The 18,098-nt window shown below is 34.2% G+C and overlaps 1 protein-coding gene across 3 annotated transcripts; it reads left to right on the top strand.

Moving 5' to 3' along the window:
• The first annotated feature begins 12,172 nt into the window (after positions 1–12,172).
• Positions 12,173–17,389, top strand: LOC116201192 (zinc finger CCCH domain-containing protein 53). Of its 3 annotated transcripts, none has more exons than XM_031532339.1 (10): positions 12,173–12,536; positions 13,125–14,411; positions 14,526–14,699; positions 14,791–14,976; positions 15,099–15,196; positions 15,308–15,559; positions 15,641–15,800; positions 15,935–16,165; positions 16,251–16,333; positions 16,467–17,389. In XM_031532339.1, the coding sequence occupies exons 2-9, from the start codon at positions 13,426–13,428 to the stop codon at positions 16,321–16,323; spliced, it is 2,160 nt and encodes a 719-aa protein (XP_031388199.1). In that variant the 5' UTR covers positions 12,173–12,536; positions 13,125–13,425; the 3' UTR covers positions 16,324–16,333; positions 16,467–17,389. The 3 variants fall into 3 exon arrangements, with proteins under 3 accessions (XP_031388199.1, XP_031388193.1, XP_031388205.1); XM_031532333.1 differs by having other exon boundaries at positions 12,174–12,704; XM_031532345.1 differs by lacking the exon at positions 12,173–12,536 and having other exon boundaries at positions 13,426–14,411; positions 14,791–14,970.
• Positions 17,390–18,098: the final 709 nt, after the last annotated feature.

The following is an 18,098-nucleotide window of genomic DNA, read 5'->3' as shown; positions in this document are numbered from 1 at the left end:
ACTAGTTTATTGGACTTTTGCATTGCCAGATTTTATAGAGAAAAGTTTATTGTAAAAGTTTAAATATAAAAAAATAATTGCTTTGAATTTATAATTTATATAAGCATGTAAAAAATATTATGCAGTAAATTTAAACTTGTAATAGAAGAATATATATTAAATATATATCAAAAGTTTTCAAGTAAGGAATTCATGTAATATATACATTATTGCAATTATCAAATTAATTCTAAAAAAAATTATCTAAAATTTGAATACTTTTAGATAAGATCGTTAGTTTTATTTTATGAAATAACGAGAACCTTAGAGTCTATCAAACTTTTTAAACTTCATTATTAGCTTGCGTGCCTTTATTATAAGTGATATTTCTCATATTAAGTTAACTAAATTTGAACACTTATAAATAAAATAACCCAATCACTTGGATGAGAGTTTAATTAATTAAACTTTTATAAGATTAGCTCTAATGCTTAAATATTTTTAAATTAATTTTAAATTTATATAAATGATTATTTATTTTCTTAAAATGATGAATATACTTACTTGTTAACAATATTATGATAATAAGTAATTGAAATATTCTTTCATGCATTTAAATTTATATAAGTATAAATGATTATTTATTTTCTTAAAATGATTACTATACTTACCTTTTAACAATATGATAATAAGTGATTGAAATATTTTCATACATTTTTAATAATTTCTTTATAATATATATAGTATATTAACTCATGAATTAGTAAGAATTTTACCACTTTACCCTCATATTATATTGGCATATTCTTTTGTACCCCTATTAAATGCATTGGTTATAACTTTATATATATATATATATATATATAAGTGTTTTAAATAGTAGCAAAAATGTAAATATATATACAATTAATTCATATTAACAAAATATTTGTCAAATAAATAAATAATAAAATAAATATATATTCAGGAAATATATATACATATATATATATTGGGATTATATATATACATATGAAAATCTATTTGGATAATTATTTTTAATAATTATCGACAAACAAGTGATCGTATATCTATATAGATATATAAAAAGTTCTATGTTTATCAGTTTATTTAAATTTTTTATATAACCTAAATACAATGCAACCTTTTATTTTATATAATTCTACATATTTACTGTAATTGAAAATAAGTACATCTGAAAAAGAAAGATTCACTTTAGAGTTAAGTATTTTTCCTTCTTATATTATAAGTTATATAATCATTATAAGATTCAACAGAATTACTATGATATATCTTTAAGAAGATAAACATCTTTGCATACGTAGAAAGAAAATGTAATTTATAAATAAATTAAATAATAATAATTATTATTAAAAATAAAATATATTCAATGATGTATTAAAGGACTCTAATCGTCTATTGTTATTTCATTATTAAATAAACATTCATAATTTATTAATTATATTAAAACTTTTAAATTAATTTTATAAATCTTTGTTATCTTATAAAGGTTCAATAAGTGAATGTCTCATCAAAATTATAGGCCCATTTTACATACACAAAATTTAATATTTAAAATGTGAGTGAGAATAAAATATCAACGAATACGTAACTGTGAATTTTATAGACATTCCGATTTTTATTCTTTAATTAACTAAAGTTAGGAACTTTTAATTTTTAGGATATTAAATTTATTTATAAATTAGATGAGAATCAAGATTATGTATATGTAATATTTTACGTGAATTACTATTATTCAACATGAATATGAAATTTTTCATATTAAAGTTTATATAATATAAAAGAATAATTTTTCTATATATAGTCATATAAACCACAAATTGATATTAATTATTGTCTTCATATTTAACTTCTCGTAACAAAATTTTATTTGCAAATTCCGTGCAGATATGAGTTCAATGAACTAGTGTATATATATATATGAGAGATATTGCTCCCTCCAATTCTGTTTTGCTGAATCACATACGCTGACAAATTTGTAGTTATTCAAAAGGGTAAATTGCACTGATGGTCCAAAAAGTTTTACAAATGTTTCAATATAGTACAAAAAGTTTTTTTTGTTACTTGATGGTACAAAATGTTTCAAAGTTATTTCAGTATAGTACAAACCGTCATCTCGCCATTGACGCCGTCAAATCGACGCTGATGGTGCAAAACTGGTTTTTGTGGGACGTTACATGATGATGCAAAATGTTTTGAAATTGTAACTTAATAGTACAAAATGTTTTACGTAAGTTACATGATGGTCCAAATTTACAGATCTTGTAAAGGACGACTTGACGTCGTCAATAGCGAGATGACAATTTGTACTATATTGAAACAACTTCAAAACATTTTGTACTATCAAATAGCAAAAAAAACTTTTTATACTACATTAAGATATTTATAAAACTTTTTGGACCACCAGTGCAATTTACCTTATTCAAAAATACCAGGGGCACTTTCGAAGTTAGTGGCATTCGGAGGCTTTCCTCCAAAAAGTTTCGGGGAAAAAGTAATTTCCCTATATATATATATATATATATTAATGTAACCATATATAGGAGTAGTGTGTTTATATATTAGAAAAAATGACATAACGTTTATACAAAATGTTGTAAGTAAATAAGTAATAACTTTTTGTTTCATTTTTAAAAATGTTAGGGGATAAGCGCATGCACCCATATATATATGTATATGCATGTTGTGTGGGTAGATATATAGGTGATATGAAATAGGGTTAATGACAAATATATATATATATATATATATCAAACTTTTCACGTTTTTAACCCAAATTATTTTCTTTATCCAATTAAATCACAAATTACCGATTTGATCACAATGTTAACACGGCATCAATTTCTTCGTTAATTTTAACTGGAATTGCTGACGTATACATAACTGTGCCACGTGGCACATTGTGATTGGTCAAGTGAATTCCACATTTTAAAAAAATAAAAATATTCTAAAAATTTTTAAAATAACAAAAAAAAGACCGTAAGGCAGCAAGGAGGAGGAGGAGAGGTGGTCGGCGATGAGGGTCTCGATGTCGGCCACGACCCTCGCCAATAGGTAGGTAGCGACCCCAATTGAGGTGGTGTTCGGGGGTTTTTCGATTATGACTGGTGGGGGCCTCGATGCCGGCCCCAGCACTCCAACTGGGGTTACCGGAGATAGCAGAGGTCTTGGAGATTTTTCAATTCTGACTGGTGGGGACTTCGACTCTGGCTCTCACCCTCCAATTGGGGTCGCCGGCCACCTCCTCTCATTCTCCTTGCAGGCGTTTTCTTTTCTTTTTTTTTTGTTATTTTTGTTATTTTTAAAAAAATGTTAGATCCACTTGGCCAATCACAGTGCGCCTCATGGCACCGTCATATACATGTTTGCAATTCCGGTTAAAATTAATGGAGAAATTGACGATATGCTAATATTATTATCAAATCGGTAATTTGTGATTTAATTGGCTTAATAAAAAAATTCGTGTTAAAATCGTTAGAACGGAAAAAGTTTGGAATTTTGTTTTTATTAACCCTTGATATATGAATGATTGATGGTGGGGGGTTGGGATTTTGAATGAACGGGGTGGGAGGGAGGAGCAGAAGTTCAGCTCCCATTTGATTTCATAATTTAGTTTTAAAATTTTAACTCTAACTTTAATTCTACTTACTATAAAATAAAAATCAACAATACAATTATTACTTTTTCATTTTTCTTCAAAATTTTTAACAATTCAATTTTTAATAATAAATTTTCTCAACTATTCATTATTTTTCACATTTTTTTCTCATGATTCAACATCATAATCATTACAAATCAATTAAAATCAAAATTCAACTCAACTCAACTCTGAAATCAAACATACTCAAACTTTTGTCCCAACTGAAGGTCTCTCTCTCTCGAATAGACCGCAATGAATTTTGGGATGCTCCCATTGCTTTCCAATTTATTTTTTGTCAGCGACCCCAATAATATCAATCAGTTATATATAGTGTCATCCGAACATAAATATGCCACCGTGAACAATTTTGAATTTAACTTTTTGAAGAAAATAAATATATAGCTTACTCACTCTTGCTAACATGAGTAGTCAGTGGGGCGAAAATTTTCAAACTAGTCGTAGGCCGATTGCGCAGGTTTGATTTATCTAAGGAATAATTTATTCAATATTTATTGAGAAACTTTTTATTTATAAAAAAAAAAATATTAATGACCCAAAATAGTATGAACTTTGTTCACTTTTTACAAACTTTATTTTTTTGGCAAAAAAATGTACGAACTTTGATTTTCTTATGAAGTTAGGCGGTTATGTCATTTTCCATCCATATCGTTGATGCGTCGAAAAACGGTGTCTACACCATGTTAACAAAAATAATAAAATTGTAAAGAAAAATAAAAAAAGGAGAGAAATGTTTTGATCGGAGAAAAGGTGAGGGCTCCAACTAATAACCACAACCTCGATTGGGGTCGTCGATGACCTCAGAGGGCATCGATCGGAGAGTGGTGGCCAAGATCGAGGCCCTACCCGAAATCGAGATAATCCCCAAGGGTGGTGATTGGAATCGAAACCCCATCCGCCGGAATCAGGAGAACCCCTAATTTGAGGATTCTCTCGATTCCAGTGGGTAGGTCTTTGATTTCGTCCATCACTCTCTTAATTAAGCTTTTCGGTGTCCTTTATGGTCATCGACGATTCCAATTGGGGAGCGATGACCGACCCCTTTTTTTTTCAATGCCTTTCTCTTTCTCTCTTTTTTTTTCCTTTAATTTTTTTAATTTTTTGCTGAAGTGGCATGACATCATTTACCACGTAGACACCGTTTTCCGCCAAGTCAGCAAAAATTGATGGAAAAATGGTACAGATGTCTAACGTGATAAGAAAATCAAAGTTCGTGCTTTTTTGTCCAAAAAATAAAGTTTGTGTCAAAATTAAAAAAGGGACCAAAGTTCATGTTTTTTGAGTTATTAAAAGAAGAAAATTTATGTATTATCTGTGACTACGAAAACTTAAAATAAACAAAAAAATCCAAAGAAATTTAGAGAATTGAGCATTATTTTAAAAGAAAATCTCACATAGAGCCGCTTAACGTTATATATAGATACTCATATGATAATAGATAACTGATTAATCGATTGATTTTGGGGGAAAAAAAATCAAAATATAGGTTATCATATTATATTTTTGAGAGTTATGTTTCTTAATATATATATATATATATATATATATATGTTTGTGCGAGCAATATAACTAATATATTTAATTTTAAAAATAATTATGAATATGTCTTATTTTTATATACTCATCCATTGAACTTTATATTAAAAAAATTAACTTTTTTCACTTCAAATATTAGAGTCGGAATTAATATCTAAATTTTGTAAAGCATTGAATTAAATATTTCAAAATTTAATTTTTCTGTATGCATGCCTAAATTTTTTAAAATTAAATTTATTTTTTGGTCAAAAAGCATATACGTGTTGACAAGTTTTTTTTTCCAACAAATATTCCCACTTCTAAAATATTGCTTTCTGTCATCTGAAATTTGAAAATTTATTTTTAAGTTGTATTATTAGATTAAATATAAGTTTTTTTTGTGTTTTTACTTATGAATTTACGAGCCAAATTTATAAATTTAAAAAATTGTATAATATTCATGATATCAAATATTTATAGAAAAACTATAAATTGTAAAACCTATAATAAAAGTTGATAACTTATTTATTGATAAACGAGACATAAATAAAAATAATGAAAAATTACTTTAAATAGCAATTTTATATTAATAATGAGAGGATTTTTTTATATTTTGAAGTGTACATAATATTAACATGGGAATTAAAAATTTTAAATCATCTAATTGTACTTTTACATTTTCAAGGAGTGATTAATTACTTGAAAAATAAAGTATTCAAGATAATGATAGGATGAGGGTTTATATTTTGAGTATACATCACGCTTTCTCTTCTATGTATAATTATTTATAGGATAATATTTGTTTTGGTCGTCTGTATATTCAAGTTAATTATTCATATATATATTTTTAATAAATTGAAAAGTCAAGTTTTCCTCATACAAGTAATCTAATAATTATAAGATTTTGGTGTTTGATCCTTTCGACCATTTTTTGGCCCGAATTCTTTTTCATTTCCATATATTGATAATATCAAAGAAATGCAGGAATTCTTTGTTTTTCCTCATTGGAAAACGAAGTTCTGTGAGCATTTATAATTTGTAAACGAACCCTAACCTAGAGGGAGGCATCTCAGTTAATGCCAGTTGACTGGTCAAACAAATAGTAATGTGCCTTGATATATATGCATTCATTCTCAAGAAAAAAAAATTAAATAAACGAAGTAAACTTCCAAAACTGAAAAGGGAATTATATGTCTAATTTTTTTGATTATAAATGAAGTCTATAAGTATAATATATGAAAATAAAAATCTTAATAAGTAATAAATGAACACGACTAGTCTCACCACAAAAATCGAACTAATATTTTTTAATTAATAAACAAAAGTACGAATCACTGCATTATATTGTCTTTTCATGATAAGTTAAAATTTGTCGAGCTTGTTTTATATATATATATATATATATATATACACTGCATGCATCATTGTTGATACACGCATGTTTTATTGGGTATATACAAACACATGTATGTTGTTTTACCAAACAGTATTGAGCGAAGAAATTTGATTAAATATATTTTCTTCATAATAAATGGTCAGGAATAATAATTGATAACAATAATTGATATATAAAGAGTTTTTTGTTTTTTCTCTTCCCTTGGGGCAAAATTGGTACGGTACGGGCACCGTTCCAAAGATTGCATAAAAATCTGCGACACAAACAAAGGCCTGTAAAAAGGACAGCACGCGCATGTAAAGCACGTGGAACTAACTTTCTGCAGCAAGAAAAGAAAAGGAAAAAAAAAACTGAAATCATCGATCCCTCATCCCCATTTATCTTTTATATATATATACTGCTTTTTCTTTTTCTTTTTTTGGAAGAGGCCTTCCATCCCATCCCTTGCGTGCAGTAATAAGATAGACTCTTCCTTTTATTAATTTTTTCTATTACAACAAAGATTCATAAATCTAATATGATTAAATGAAAATCTTAATATTCCTTTTATTATTTTCCTCTCTCTCGAAATACACCATCAACTAATTCTATTTATACTTTAGTGATGAATGAAATCCTTGTTACAAAAATATATATACTTTTCTGTGCGGGTATTCTCGTTTTTATTACTTCTCTTTCTGGGATCAAAATGTAAAGTTTCACATCTTTATGCAATATATATAATATTAATTCTCCATTATCCAAAAATAAAATAAAATAATTCTCAACGTGCTAATAAGAGCTTTATTATTTTATAAAAAAATATAGTTCATTCGCGCTATCGCCTAATAATTAAAATGTTTCACTTTCAAGTGTAATACTTGATGAGATTAGAACTATCCATGCCTATTTATTAATTATTAAGATTTTTATTTCATTTACCAAAAAAAAGTCTATTTCCATAAAACCCTAAAATCCATAAACTTCTTTTGTAAGTGAAAAAAGAAAAGACAACATTGCTTTTTTATAATTAACCATTATTATTCGCAATTAGGTTAGACTGCCGTCTGATGAATCGTTAGTCTCAATCCATACTCAATAGGTTGAGAAAATTTTCTTTGGTGAAGTATAAAACGTTCAAACCTATAGGTATGTCGTGTGTATTATATTGAGTGCTACATATAAGTACACACACGCATATACAGTGAGTGGATTAATATATGGTAAGTTACATTACATAATAGAGCACTTAATATAAAAGAACTGCATGAAGTAGATGGATCACCGTATCCTCGAGAAAATCATGGAGAGAAAATATACTCCACCAACTTTGTCCCATATAACAAGTTTCGGCCACTACTGTATAACAAGACAAAAGATATAAATTCATGCAATTGCATATTGAATCACAAACTTCCGTCAATTCTCGATTTATTCGACTATCTCTTTTTGGCTTATATATATATAGAAGGCATAAATCCTCTTTGAATAATATCTTTACCAAAAATATGATATTTCCATTCAATATATATATATTTATATTTATATGCATGCAGTACATGTACACCATCATCAGCATTCAGCACCTGAGATTTTTAATTCCAGAAACTTGACAATATAACTACATGACTCGAACTTCTGAAGTCACATTTTTCCTCTTTCCTCTTTCCCTTTTTTTTTTTTTGGTTTTTTAGGGCGAAACATAAATTCTTCCTCGGTCAATGCCTACTAATCTTTTGTCAACTCTGTTATTTGCATTTTGACTTATTTATCTTATTCGACCATTATCTTAATCTTAATAATTTAAAAGTGATCCATCCGACCACGGAAGCGAGAGTTGTGAGTTTTTCCCATCCCCACACTCTCTTCTCTTTTTTTGGCTTTTAAAACAAAAAATTGCCTTTTTTTTGCGGCTATTTTTTTTTTCTATGCATGCATTATTTTCTATTCGAAAATTCAATGGATCCTGACTAATCTAGGTTTTACCAAGATTGGCCACTGACGAGTGAAACTTGCATTTGTGAATTTTCTTCATTTATAATACTCAAACGTAAAATCTTATTTGTAGAGAAGACGTGTCGAACCACCTAAACTAATGCACGTTAATTGTCGTTATTTAATTTTTTCGGTAATAAGGAAGGCATATAGGCCTAGTACAAGGAGTCATTGTTTAATTTTAATTGAGATAAGTTCTTAATAATTTAAAAGTGATCCATCCGACTAAGGAAGCGAGAGTTTGGAGTTTTTCCCAACCCCACATTCTCCTCTCTTTTTTTGGGTTTAAATTGATTTTTTTCTACGCGTGCATTATTTCATATTGGAAACTCAATGAGCTCCGACTAGTTTAGGTTTGAGTAGGATTGGCCACTAACTAGCGAAACTCGCATTCGTCAAATTCCAAAAGTACTATTGACAAAATATTTATAATTAATAGCAATCATTAATTAAAGTAAGGATATAACAGTAATTTGAAAGAATACCCCCATTTTTTCTCAACTACTCCCCCTCTCCTCTGTCTCTATTCCTCTTCCTCGTGTAATGCCAGTCTCCCTATTAATTTTTTTCCTTTTTTTTTAAATTTTATCTTTCTTTACTCGACATGTCTAATTAATTTCACAAAAAAAAATAGAGCCAAAAATATTTTTGAGTTTGACATATTAAACATTATTTAAAAGTATTTTTTCAATATGTATTTTGTTATTTTGTAAATTTTTTGCACAGTACGGATATGCTCTAATATATACATATTATAACAATAAAATGACGGAGGGAGGTTTTCCATATTCAGAGGAATATGTATTTTATTTATATTTTTGGATGATATACGTTAAGATCGAATTTTATATCGATGCATTGCTCGACTACCAAAATGAAACCCACTTGCTAGTTGCTTTGTCCCATACAAGAGACCCGTTTTCATCGTTCGATATAATATAATATAATGCACACTATATAGTATATATTATTGCTCGATAGCATACGTATATATAGCAAAATAGTGTAAATATCGATAACCAATTAGCATGTTCCATACTTACACAAAAATAGCAAGTTTCTATAGTATTACTAAATATATGTACAGCCGTACGTACATACAAGATATATAACAAAACCGCTGAAAAAGTTTCATTTTCTCCCCTTTCGTTAATTCGATATATTAATAGATTACTCATCAAAAGAAAAAAGAAAGAAGAAAAACAGAATTGTGCTGAGCAGACAATAGACCTCTCATCCATTCCATAGTTATATCCTCACTGTCGTTCATATGAGATAGGATATAGCCATAAAATAATTCCTTTTTATTGCAATTCCCCTGTCTTACCAATAAATAGAAAAATCAAAAGGAGGGAAGAGAAGAACAGAACACACATAATGACCCCCATGTGGAAGAAAAGCCTCTTTTCTTTACGAATGGGTGTTCAAATTTTGCTCAACTAATTATTTACATCTCTTGTGATCCATAAAATGTGTAAACAGAGTGATTAAGTCATGGCAAATGGTTTTAAGGAGTTTCAAATATGAAATCATGTGAATATTTACATTCCTTCGTACCACAAGATCAAATTCCTTGAGCTTTATGGAAGAAAAGCCTTTACTTTGCAAGTTACTATTTCTTTTATCACTAACCACAAAAAGGCCAATCGATAAAAAGGAAAGAACGAATAAATTCAAAAATACCCCTTTCCTTTTCACCGGCCTTTACACGAGTTGATTTATGAGGGAGGAAAAAACTATTTTAGGACCTCTATTGCAATGTGAATCTATATTCTCATGTCTTAATATTATATATATATATATATATATATATATTGAAAACATACGAACAGATACTTAATAAAGAAAAAAAAACAAGCGAAGAATCAATTTTTTTTTTTCGGTTATAAAGGAAACCAAAGACCTGGTACAATTAAAGAGAAAACGGGGAAGGAGTTTCTCATTGGCAACGGTAAATTCAACTAGGCCTTATTCATATACCAAAAAGACGTATAACCATTTTCAAGAATAATTTACTTGTTTATACTCATGTCAAATTTAATGTACAGGAGAGCAAGTGAACGTACATCAATTATACTTTGCTGTTTGTGTGGCTTGAGCTGAGTACTGTGAGATGGAAAGAGATATACATATATATGTGTGTGTATATATATATATTTAGAGTTGTTAATAAATATTTTGAGCTTACATATATATACATGCATACACGATATACGTGTGTGCACATTATATGGAAGGGTGGAGGAGCTATTTAAAATATACAGAAAAAGGGGTTCTTAATACAGATCCCTAGACCAGTGGATATTTTCATTATGGATTTCAAATTAACGTATATAAATCAAGAGAGAGCCATATCTTTAGTACTTTTTCTTTGGTTGCTCCATACATCATGAAATTATATAATAATTTTTTTCTTGAAGAAATTATATAATAAAATTATATCATCATGATCATCAAAGCTTCATAATGTAAAATTTTTTATGGGAAAGAACCAAACAAGATGAGCCCCATGAGAGGAAAAGATGGAGGGGGAGAGCATATGCTGGTGGGGACATGACCTCTAAAGTGTGTTCCCAAATGATTTCCTGCTGATGTTCGTGTACTGTATACATATATATGAATATATAATATGAGAGAGAGAGTGAGAGAGAGGGAGGGAGGGAGTCTTCGAAATGACATACGAATTAGCTAGAGAATTTTGGTGAGAGAGGCACTTCTCACTCTTCCATACAAAAGCCATAATTGCATCAATCAAAGCACAAACCTTGTTAGCATCATCAACTTCTTCACTCTCTCTTATCCAATTACTAACTAGCTAGCTAGCTATTAGATACATTTTGTTTTGGTACATAGCAAGCAAATCATGTTCCACATAAAGATTTCCCCGACATACACACACACACACACACACATCATATGTATATATATGTATGAACCCATCAATCTCATCATCACTGTGGTGTATTTAGTAAAGATGGATCATTATATTGCTTGAGATTCACTGGGGTAATATTTTCATTTTTCATCTTGAAACTTAAATCTTACAATAGTATAATTCATCCATCCTTATATTGTTTTTGGCTAACTCGAAAGGCTAAAGTGACTATACTAATGATTACTACATACAAAGATATATGCCGGCTCTTATGAGAAAAAGGTAGCTGACATACTAATACTTGTTAGTACAAATACCCTCAGCCAATAATAATACATCTTTCTATTCGCTGACTATGGTAATGCAATTACTCCGAGTACAAGATGCGACATACAAAGCTACTCTTTTTGGGATGGATATTTTGGGATTACATTTTTTTCCTCTCGAGTACACAAATTCTAATCAAGCATGTAATCAACCCTCTCACGGACTACGATAGTCCACTACCAACTGAAGATAATCATATTCAGAATGTCACACACACTATCACCTAACATAGAACTATGATTAGTGTGAGAGAACAGAGATTAAAAGAAATAGGGCGATGGACTTTTAAGGGGAAGCTATAACAGAGAACGTGCACTATTTGATGCAAACAGATCTCAGATCTATTTGCCCACAAGCACATACAAATTATCAAATACAATGCAATGCATAATAACAACACAAGCTCTGTCTGTCTGTCTCTCTCTCTCCCTCTCTCTCCTTTCTTTCTCTCTCTCCCTCTCACTACTCAAAAGCTATAGGGACCTCTCCCTATCATCATCTCCCAAAAAAAAAGAAAAAGGAAAGTAAACTTTGTTTTATATTTTCAAAGCCTTACAGCTCCAACTCTGGTTCTTCTTTTAGCTCTTCTATCATCTACTGGGTTCCTTTCTTAGAGAGAGAGAGAGAGAGAGAGAGAGAGAGAGATTTTTCTATTTTAACTGCCCTTTTTCTCCTCTATTTGTTTGCTGCTACAAGAAATTTCTCAAACAAAGCCCGAGACCACAGCAGAGGTTGTTTTGGCTGCTGCCGCTTCTGCTGTGGCTGGCTTCTTCCGAGACCCGCCTAGAAAGGTAGGCTTCTCTGCAGGCTCTGAGTCTTTGACTGCTGTGTTTCTCAGTTCCCACAGAAGAAAGAAGAAGAAGAAGAAGAGTAAATTGGGTTCCTTTGGCTTCAGCCTTAAAGAGCTATCCCTCTCTTGATCTTTCTTGTCTGATGAAGAAAATATCATATTTTGATAGGTAAGTAACCTTCTTGACCCCCCCACAGAGATAAGAGAGGGACACAGAGAGTGAGAGAGAGATGTGTTTCCTCAGCTTATAGATTTTTGGTACAGCAAGACGAGAAATAAGGAAGACCTTTTTCCTGAGGAAAGTTGTTGCTGCTGCTGTTTCTCCTTTTGAATTTCTGCTGCTACTTCTGCTTTTGGTTTCTTTATGGAGAAATTCAATTTCAACTCAACCCTCACCACTTTTTTTTTGCCCTTTTCTTTTCCTTTCCTCTCTATGCTTACTTTAAGCTCCCATTCACTCTCTCTCTTTCTCTATGCTTTTCATCAATCAATCACCGCACGAGAGCGTAAACCCCTTATAAAACACTTTTGTTTTTCTTCTGCCATGGAGCTTCTTCCCCTTTTTACATGCTTTCTTGGGCTCTTGCAGGGTTCTCTGAAAAAAGATGGAAACTTGAGCTGATCACTCATCGTCAGGGGTTGGGATTAGGTAGGGCTTGTGGTTGAGAAAGGAATATTACTTGTGAGAGACAAGAGGTTGCTCTCTCAGAAGCTCACTCAACTCAAAGACTCAGAGCAGGCAAACCCCCAGGGAAAAAAAAAAAAAAAAAGAAGAAGAAGAACCAACCAGAGAGCACGGGTTGGGGTTTGGTGTGAAAAGAGGAAAATAATTGATATCACCTAACTGCTCTGAGAGCCGAAGAAAAAGGCCCCCACAACATAAATCTCCCATGGATGGTTATGAAGCAACGAGGATGGTCTTCTCAAGAATCCAAAGCATAGACCCTGAGAATGCTTCCAAGATCATGGGTCTCCTCCTGATCCAGGACCATGGCGAGAAGGAGATGATCCGCCTCGCCTTCGGGCCCGAGGCCCTGCTCCACTCGGTCATCCTCAAGTCCAGGAAGGACCTCGGCCTCCCCTCAAACTCACCCTCGAGTCCCTCCACTCCTTCCTCGCCTTCCCCGTTCCTCTCGACTAACCCCATCGCCATTGCCCGCCAGAATTCTAGGCTGAGTTCTGCTTGCGGCGGTGGGGTCAGCTTCTCCCCGCCCCTAGCCAACGTCTCCAGCCCATCCTCATGGGCTGCTCTCTCTGATAGTCTTCAGAGAAGAGAGGAGCTGGTCGATTCTAACGGATTCGGCGGCGTACAGAGCGGGTCTTCCTCTTCCATCTATGGGAATGGAAGCAGCGACTCCATGATTGATGAGTTCCAGCTGCAGGACCAGCTCTCTTTTCTCAACGACTGCTCTCCTCCCCTCGGCCCAAATAACGCGGAACTCCTCTGCCCACAGTCGGACATGCTGTCCTCTCCGACGGGCTGGGGCAGTTCTGTTCACCGTCGGAGCTGCTCCGTCAGTGATGTGTGCCTGGGCTCTGAGGACCCTTCTTCGGGGATTGGGTGGAAGCCATGTCTGTACTACGCTAGAGGGTTCTGCAAGAACGGGAACAGCTGCAGGTTCTTGCATGGTGGCGGGCTGGGCGACTCTGCCGCCGCAGTCCTGATGGGCGGCCCTGACGGTGGTTCTCCGGTGGTCGGCTCTCCGAGTAAGGTGGACTTGATGGGACAGTGCCATGAGCTGCTTAGATCCAAGTCAGCCCAGCAGCAGAGACTTGCTGCTGCTTCTCAGCTCATGGGGGGTTCATCTACTGCTTTCCCTTACTCTCCCAAGTCCCTCAACTTGCTTTTGCAGCACCAACAGAACGATGCTCAGAGGTAAAGAGAAGAAAGGGGAAAAAAAAAAAGTCAACTTTTCTACCAGAAAACAAATATGTGCACCATCGTCTCTTTCTGGGTATATGAGATTGAAGTGGTTGAGTCTTTGTTCAGGGCGGCTGCTGCTTTGATGATGGGAGAGGATATCTACAACAAGTATGGGAGATCGAGACTCGAGAGGAACGATTTCTCGATGAATGGAATGACGAGCCCTGCCTCAAGACAGATATACTTGACTTTCCCTGCTGATAGCACTTTCAGGGAAGATGATGTTTCCAACTATTTCAGGTTAGCTACTTAATTCGAGAGTTCTTTAACGTGAACCATATTTCAACTAACTTTTTCTATTATTGACTCTCGATCGTCCATTGTTATGCAGCATCTATGGGCCTGTGCAAGATGTGAGGATCCCGTATCAGCAGAAGAGGATGTTTGGTTTTGTAACTTTTGTTTACCCAGAAACTGTGAAGCTGATTCTTGCCAAAGGAAACCCACACTTTGTCTGTGATGCTCGAGTTCTCGTCAAGCCTTACAAGGAGAAGGGCAAAGTTCCAGACAAGTACAGGCACTCTCTCTTTCTCGATCCCGGACTTTGTTGTTCCTTTTATTTCAAGTAGTTGGCATTAACCAAAAATCTTTTTCTTTTGCTTTTTATTTTTTATTTATTTGGGATGAACTTTCTTGCAGGAAGCAGCAGCAGCAAGCGATGGAAAGAGGTGAATTCTCCCCGTGTGGTACTCCCACTGGGCTTGATTCAAGAGCTGGACCTTTTGATCTCCATCTAGGTAAGCACTGAATCCCAGATATGGCCTTATTGTCGCGAGATGCCAAGTTCACAGCAGGTTTTGCGTTAAATGCTTAGTTCCAAGAACATTTGTCTTTGGTGTGAAACACAGGGACTAGGAGTTTTTACAATTCTCAGGACATGATGTGGAGGAGGAAACTAGAGGAGCAAGCAGATTTACAGCAGGCACTCGAACTTCAGAGTCAGAGGCTGATGAATTTGCAGCTTCTCGATGTGAAGAAGCATCACCACCATCGAGCCCTTTCCACAGGGTCACCCATTCCTTCCCCGACTCAAGCATCCAATTTGTTCAATCAGACCTTCGTTCTTCCGTCAATTAGCAGTAGCCCAGGTTTCCAAGAAGGTGACTGATCTTTTTGATTACCACTGCTCTCTGTGGTTTGAACTCGTACAGAGTTTGTTAAAGTTGCATTTCCTTTCACAGAGAATGGATCTATTCCTGCCTCAGCAATTCCGGGGACTAATGATAATCAGCCAATCCACCCGATTGTCACTTCCGGCACTGGAAATGATCCGATCTGCAACGATAAGAATGGCAGTGACAAGGAAAGCTCCAATAATGAAGATGGTGACTTGCCTGAAAGGTATGCAATTTGAAACCAATTTGCAGATTTGGCGTTTTGTAAACAGGGAAATTTGACTTGTTTCGGCGAATACTGTCTTTCTTGGTGTGCTGTAGCAATTCGATTAAGAAGTTTTCTACTTAATGCCTGAACAGCTTGGAGCATAATCTACCTGATAGCCCCTTTGCATCTCCCGCTCCCACTAATGCCTCCTCAGATTACAACTCGGCTTTCTCAAGCATGGTCAACGAGGTGGACCGTAAGGAGGCTTCCTCAGCATCATCTCCAGCTTTGACTAACAACAATATGGCCTCTCCATCCCTAGTTCCAGCCGCCGCCGCTGTGGACATGGCATCCTTCAAATCTTTTAATTGTCAGATGCCTCGGTAATTCTCAATACTCACCTGCAATCACTTGAAATGGCTTTAGCAACATAATGGTAACTAATTTAACTGCGGGCTACAAATTCAGATTCTCCTCTGGTCATGGAGCCATTGGAATGTATGCTGGTGCCAGCGGCCCAACTTACCCAGTTGGCGTGTAGCTTAGCTCAGGTATCGTATTCTACTTTTTCTTTGTATGTGTGCCATATGAAACTGTCTCTTGTCTCATTTCCTTGGCTTAATGATGATTGTTTACTGAAAATCAAATTTTGGACTTTTGGACTGTCTTCTACAATGTTCACAGGGAGAGTGGACAAGGAATAAATAACCAAAGCAAACCCATTGCATCAGATCGGATCTCTGTAGAGAATCTCCACCACCACCACCACCATCAACACCACCACAGCAACCACAAGAGTGTCATACGATACTACTACTACTTACTACCATACAAGAAATGCATACTTAAAAGGCAGCAAAGGAAGTGGGTCCCGCCATTTCTTTTTCTTTCTTTGTACTATCTTTCATCACTTGCTTTTGCAGTAGCAATAGGAGTTTGGACCACAGGTTTTTTTTTTTTTTTTAAAAAAAAAAAAGAGGACAGAAGAAAACAATGGAAGACCACAGGAAAATCAGAAATTGAGAAGATGAGTAGAAGCAGCAGCAGGAGGCAGCATTATTAACTCAAGAGAACTCGTAATCTTTCTCCTCACCTTCCCATTTACGGCTTGTTAGGCCTCCCAGAAGGGAGCAGAGCAGCAGAAGGGCCCTAATTAGCATAGTCTATTAGTTTGTGTTGTTAGGGTACAATCAATTCCTGTACAGCAAATTCTGAACCAGAGGAAGTAGTTGGAAAGAGGGGGAAAAGTGTAACTACAAGGCTGATATTGCATTCCCATAAACAGCATAAAGGGTAAAGAAAAAGAAAAGGAAAAGGCTGTAAGGGAGGTTGATTGAGGAGGGGTAAAAAGAAAAGGAAGAGTAGTCAGACAGTCAGCTGAGTGAATTCATAGTACAACTTCTCATGTTTTCTGTTTCAACTAATGTTATGTTGTTGTTACTATAGTTGTTGTTATTACTTAATACAGTGTCAACTACTACTCATGTCGTCAGACAGAAAGAGGAAGAAATGTTAAATTAGTAAAGGAAAGATCAGCAGCAAGAGAAGGAAAATCATCAATCTTTGTTTCTTTAATCTTATATAATTGGGGTGATTCCCTTTCTCTCTCCTGCAGTTGCTGTTGCCTTTAAATTTAGAAAAAAAATTGTCTCTTTGCTACCTTACCTTGCTATTATAATATCTTCTGGCGATGCCTCATGCCATTGCAAATGCGTTCAAAATTGGAAGTGTGGGTCAGAGGACCTCTTATTCTGCCATTGATGGAGGGCCACAGTACACAGTGATCTCACATGGGTAGCTGACACTTTGATTTTTGGGGGGGTGGGTTTGTGGGACCCCTCCCCTGTATTAATCTATATTGCCAGGTTGGGTGGGTCTCAGTCTCCACCAACACCCATGTGAGGGAGGCTGCAACTTTCTCTCACTTCCCTAATAAAAACACTGCCTTTGCCTTTAAAGGGGGTTCCCCTCCTGTGCTCTCTTTTATCTTAGGGTTCTTATTTTTGCAGGAAAGGACATGCACAGATCTAAAAGTAGATGTGATGCCACACGCATGACAAAAGTGCACGGTGCAGGAATCTTTTGGGTCTGTTAAACTTGTGAATTTCTGTGGTCAGTAAGGGGAGATGTGAACAGGAAGAGAGGGCGATTCCTGATAATTTCAACTTGTCATCTTTTTCTATTTATATGCTTCTTTCACAACCTGCACGGACACCGGCGTCTCTAAACAAAAGAAAGCAAACAAACAGGCTGAAAAAACAAAAATCAAAATCTCACTAAGAAGGTATTTGATTGTAGAACTATTATTCAAGCAGG

Source organism: Punica granatum, chromosome 1, assembly GCF_007655135.1.
Source record: "Punica granatum isolate Tunisia-2019 chromosome 1, ASM765513v2, whole genome shotgun sequence".
NCBI lineage: Eukaryota > Viridiplantae > Streptophyta > Magnoliopsida > Myrtales > Lythraceae > Punica > Punica granatum.
Note: the sequence above shows the minus strand (reverse complement) of the source record. Positions and strands in the feature narration are given on the sequence as shown.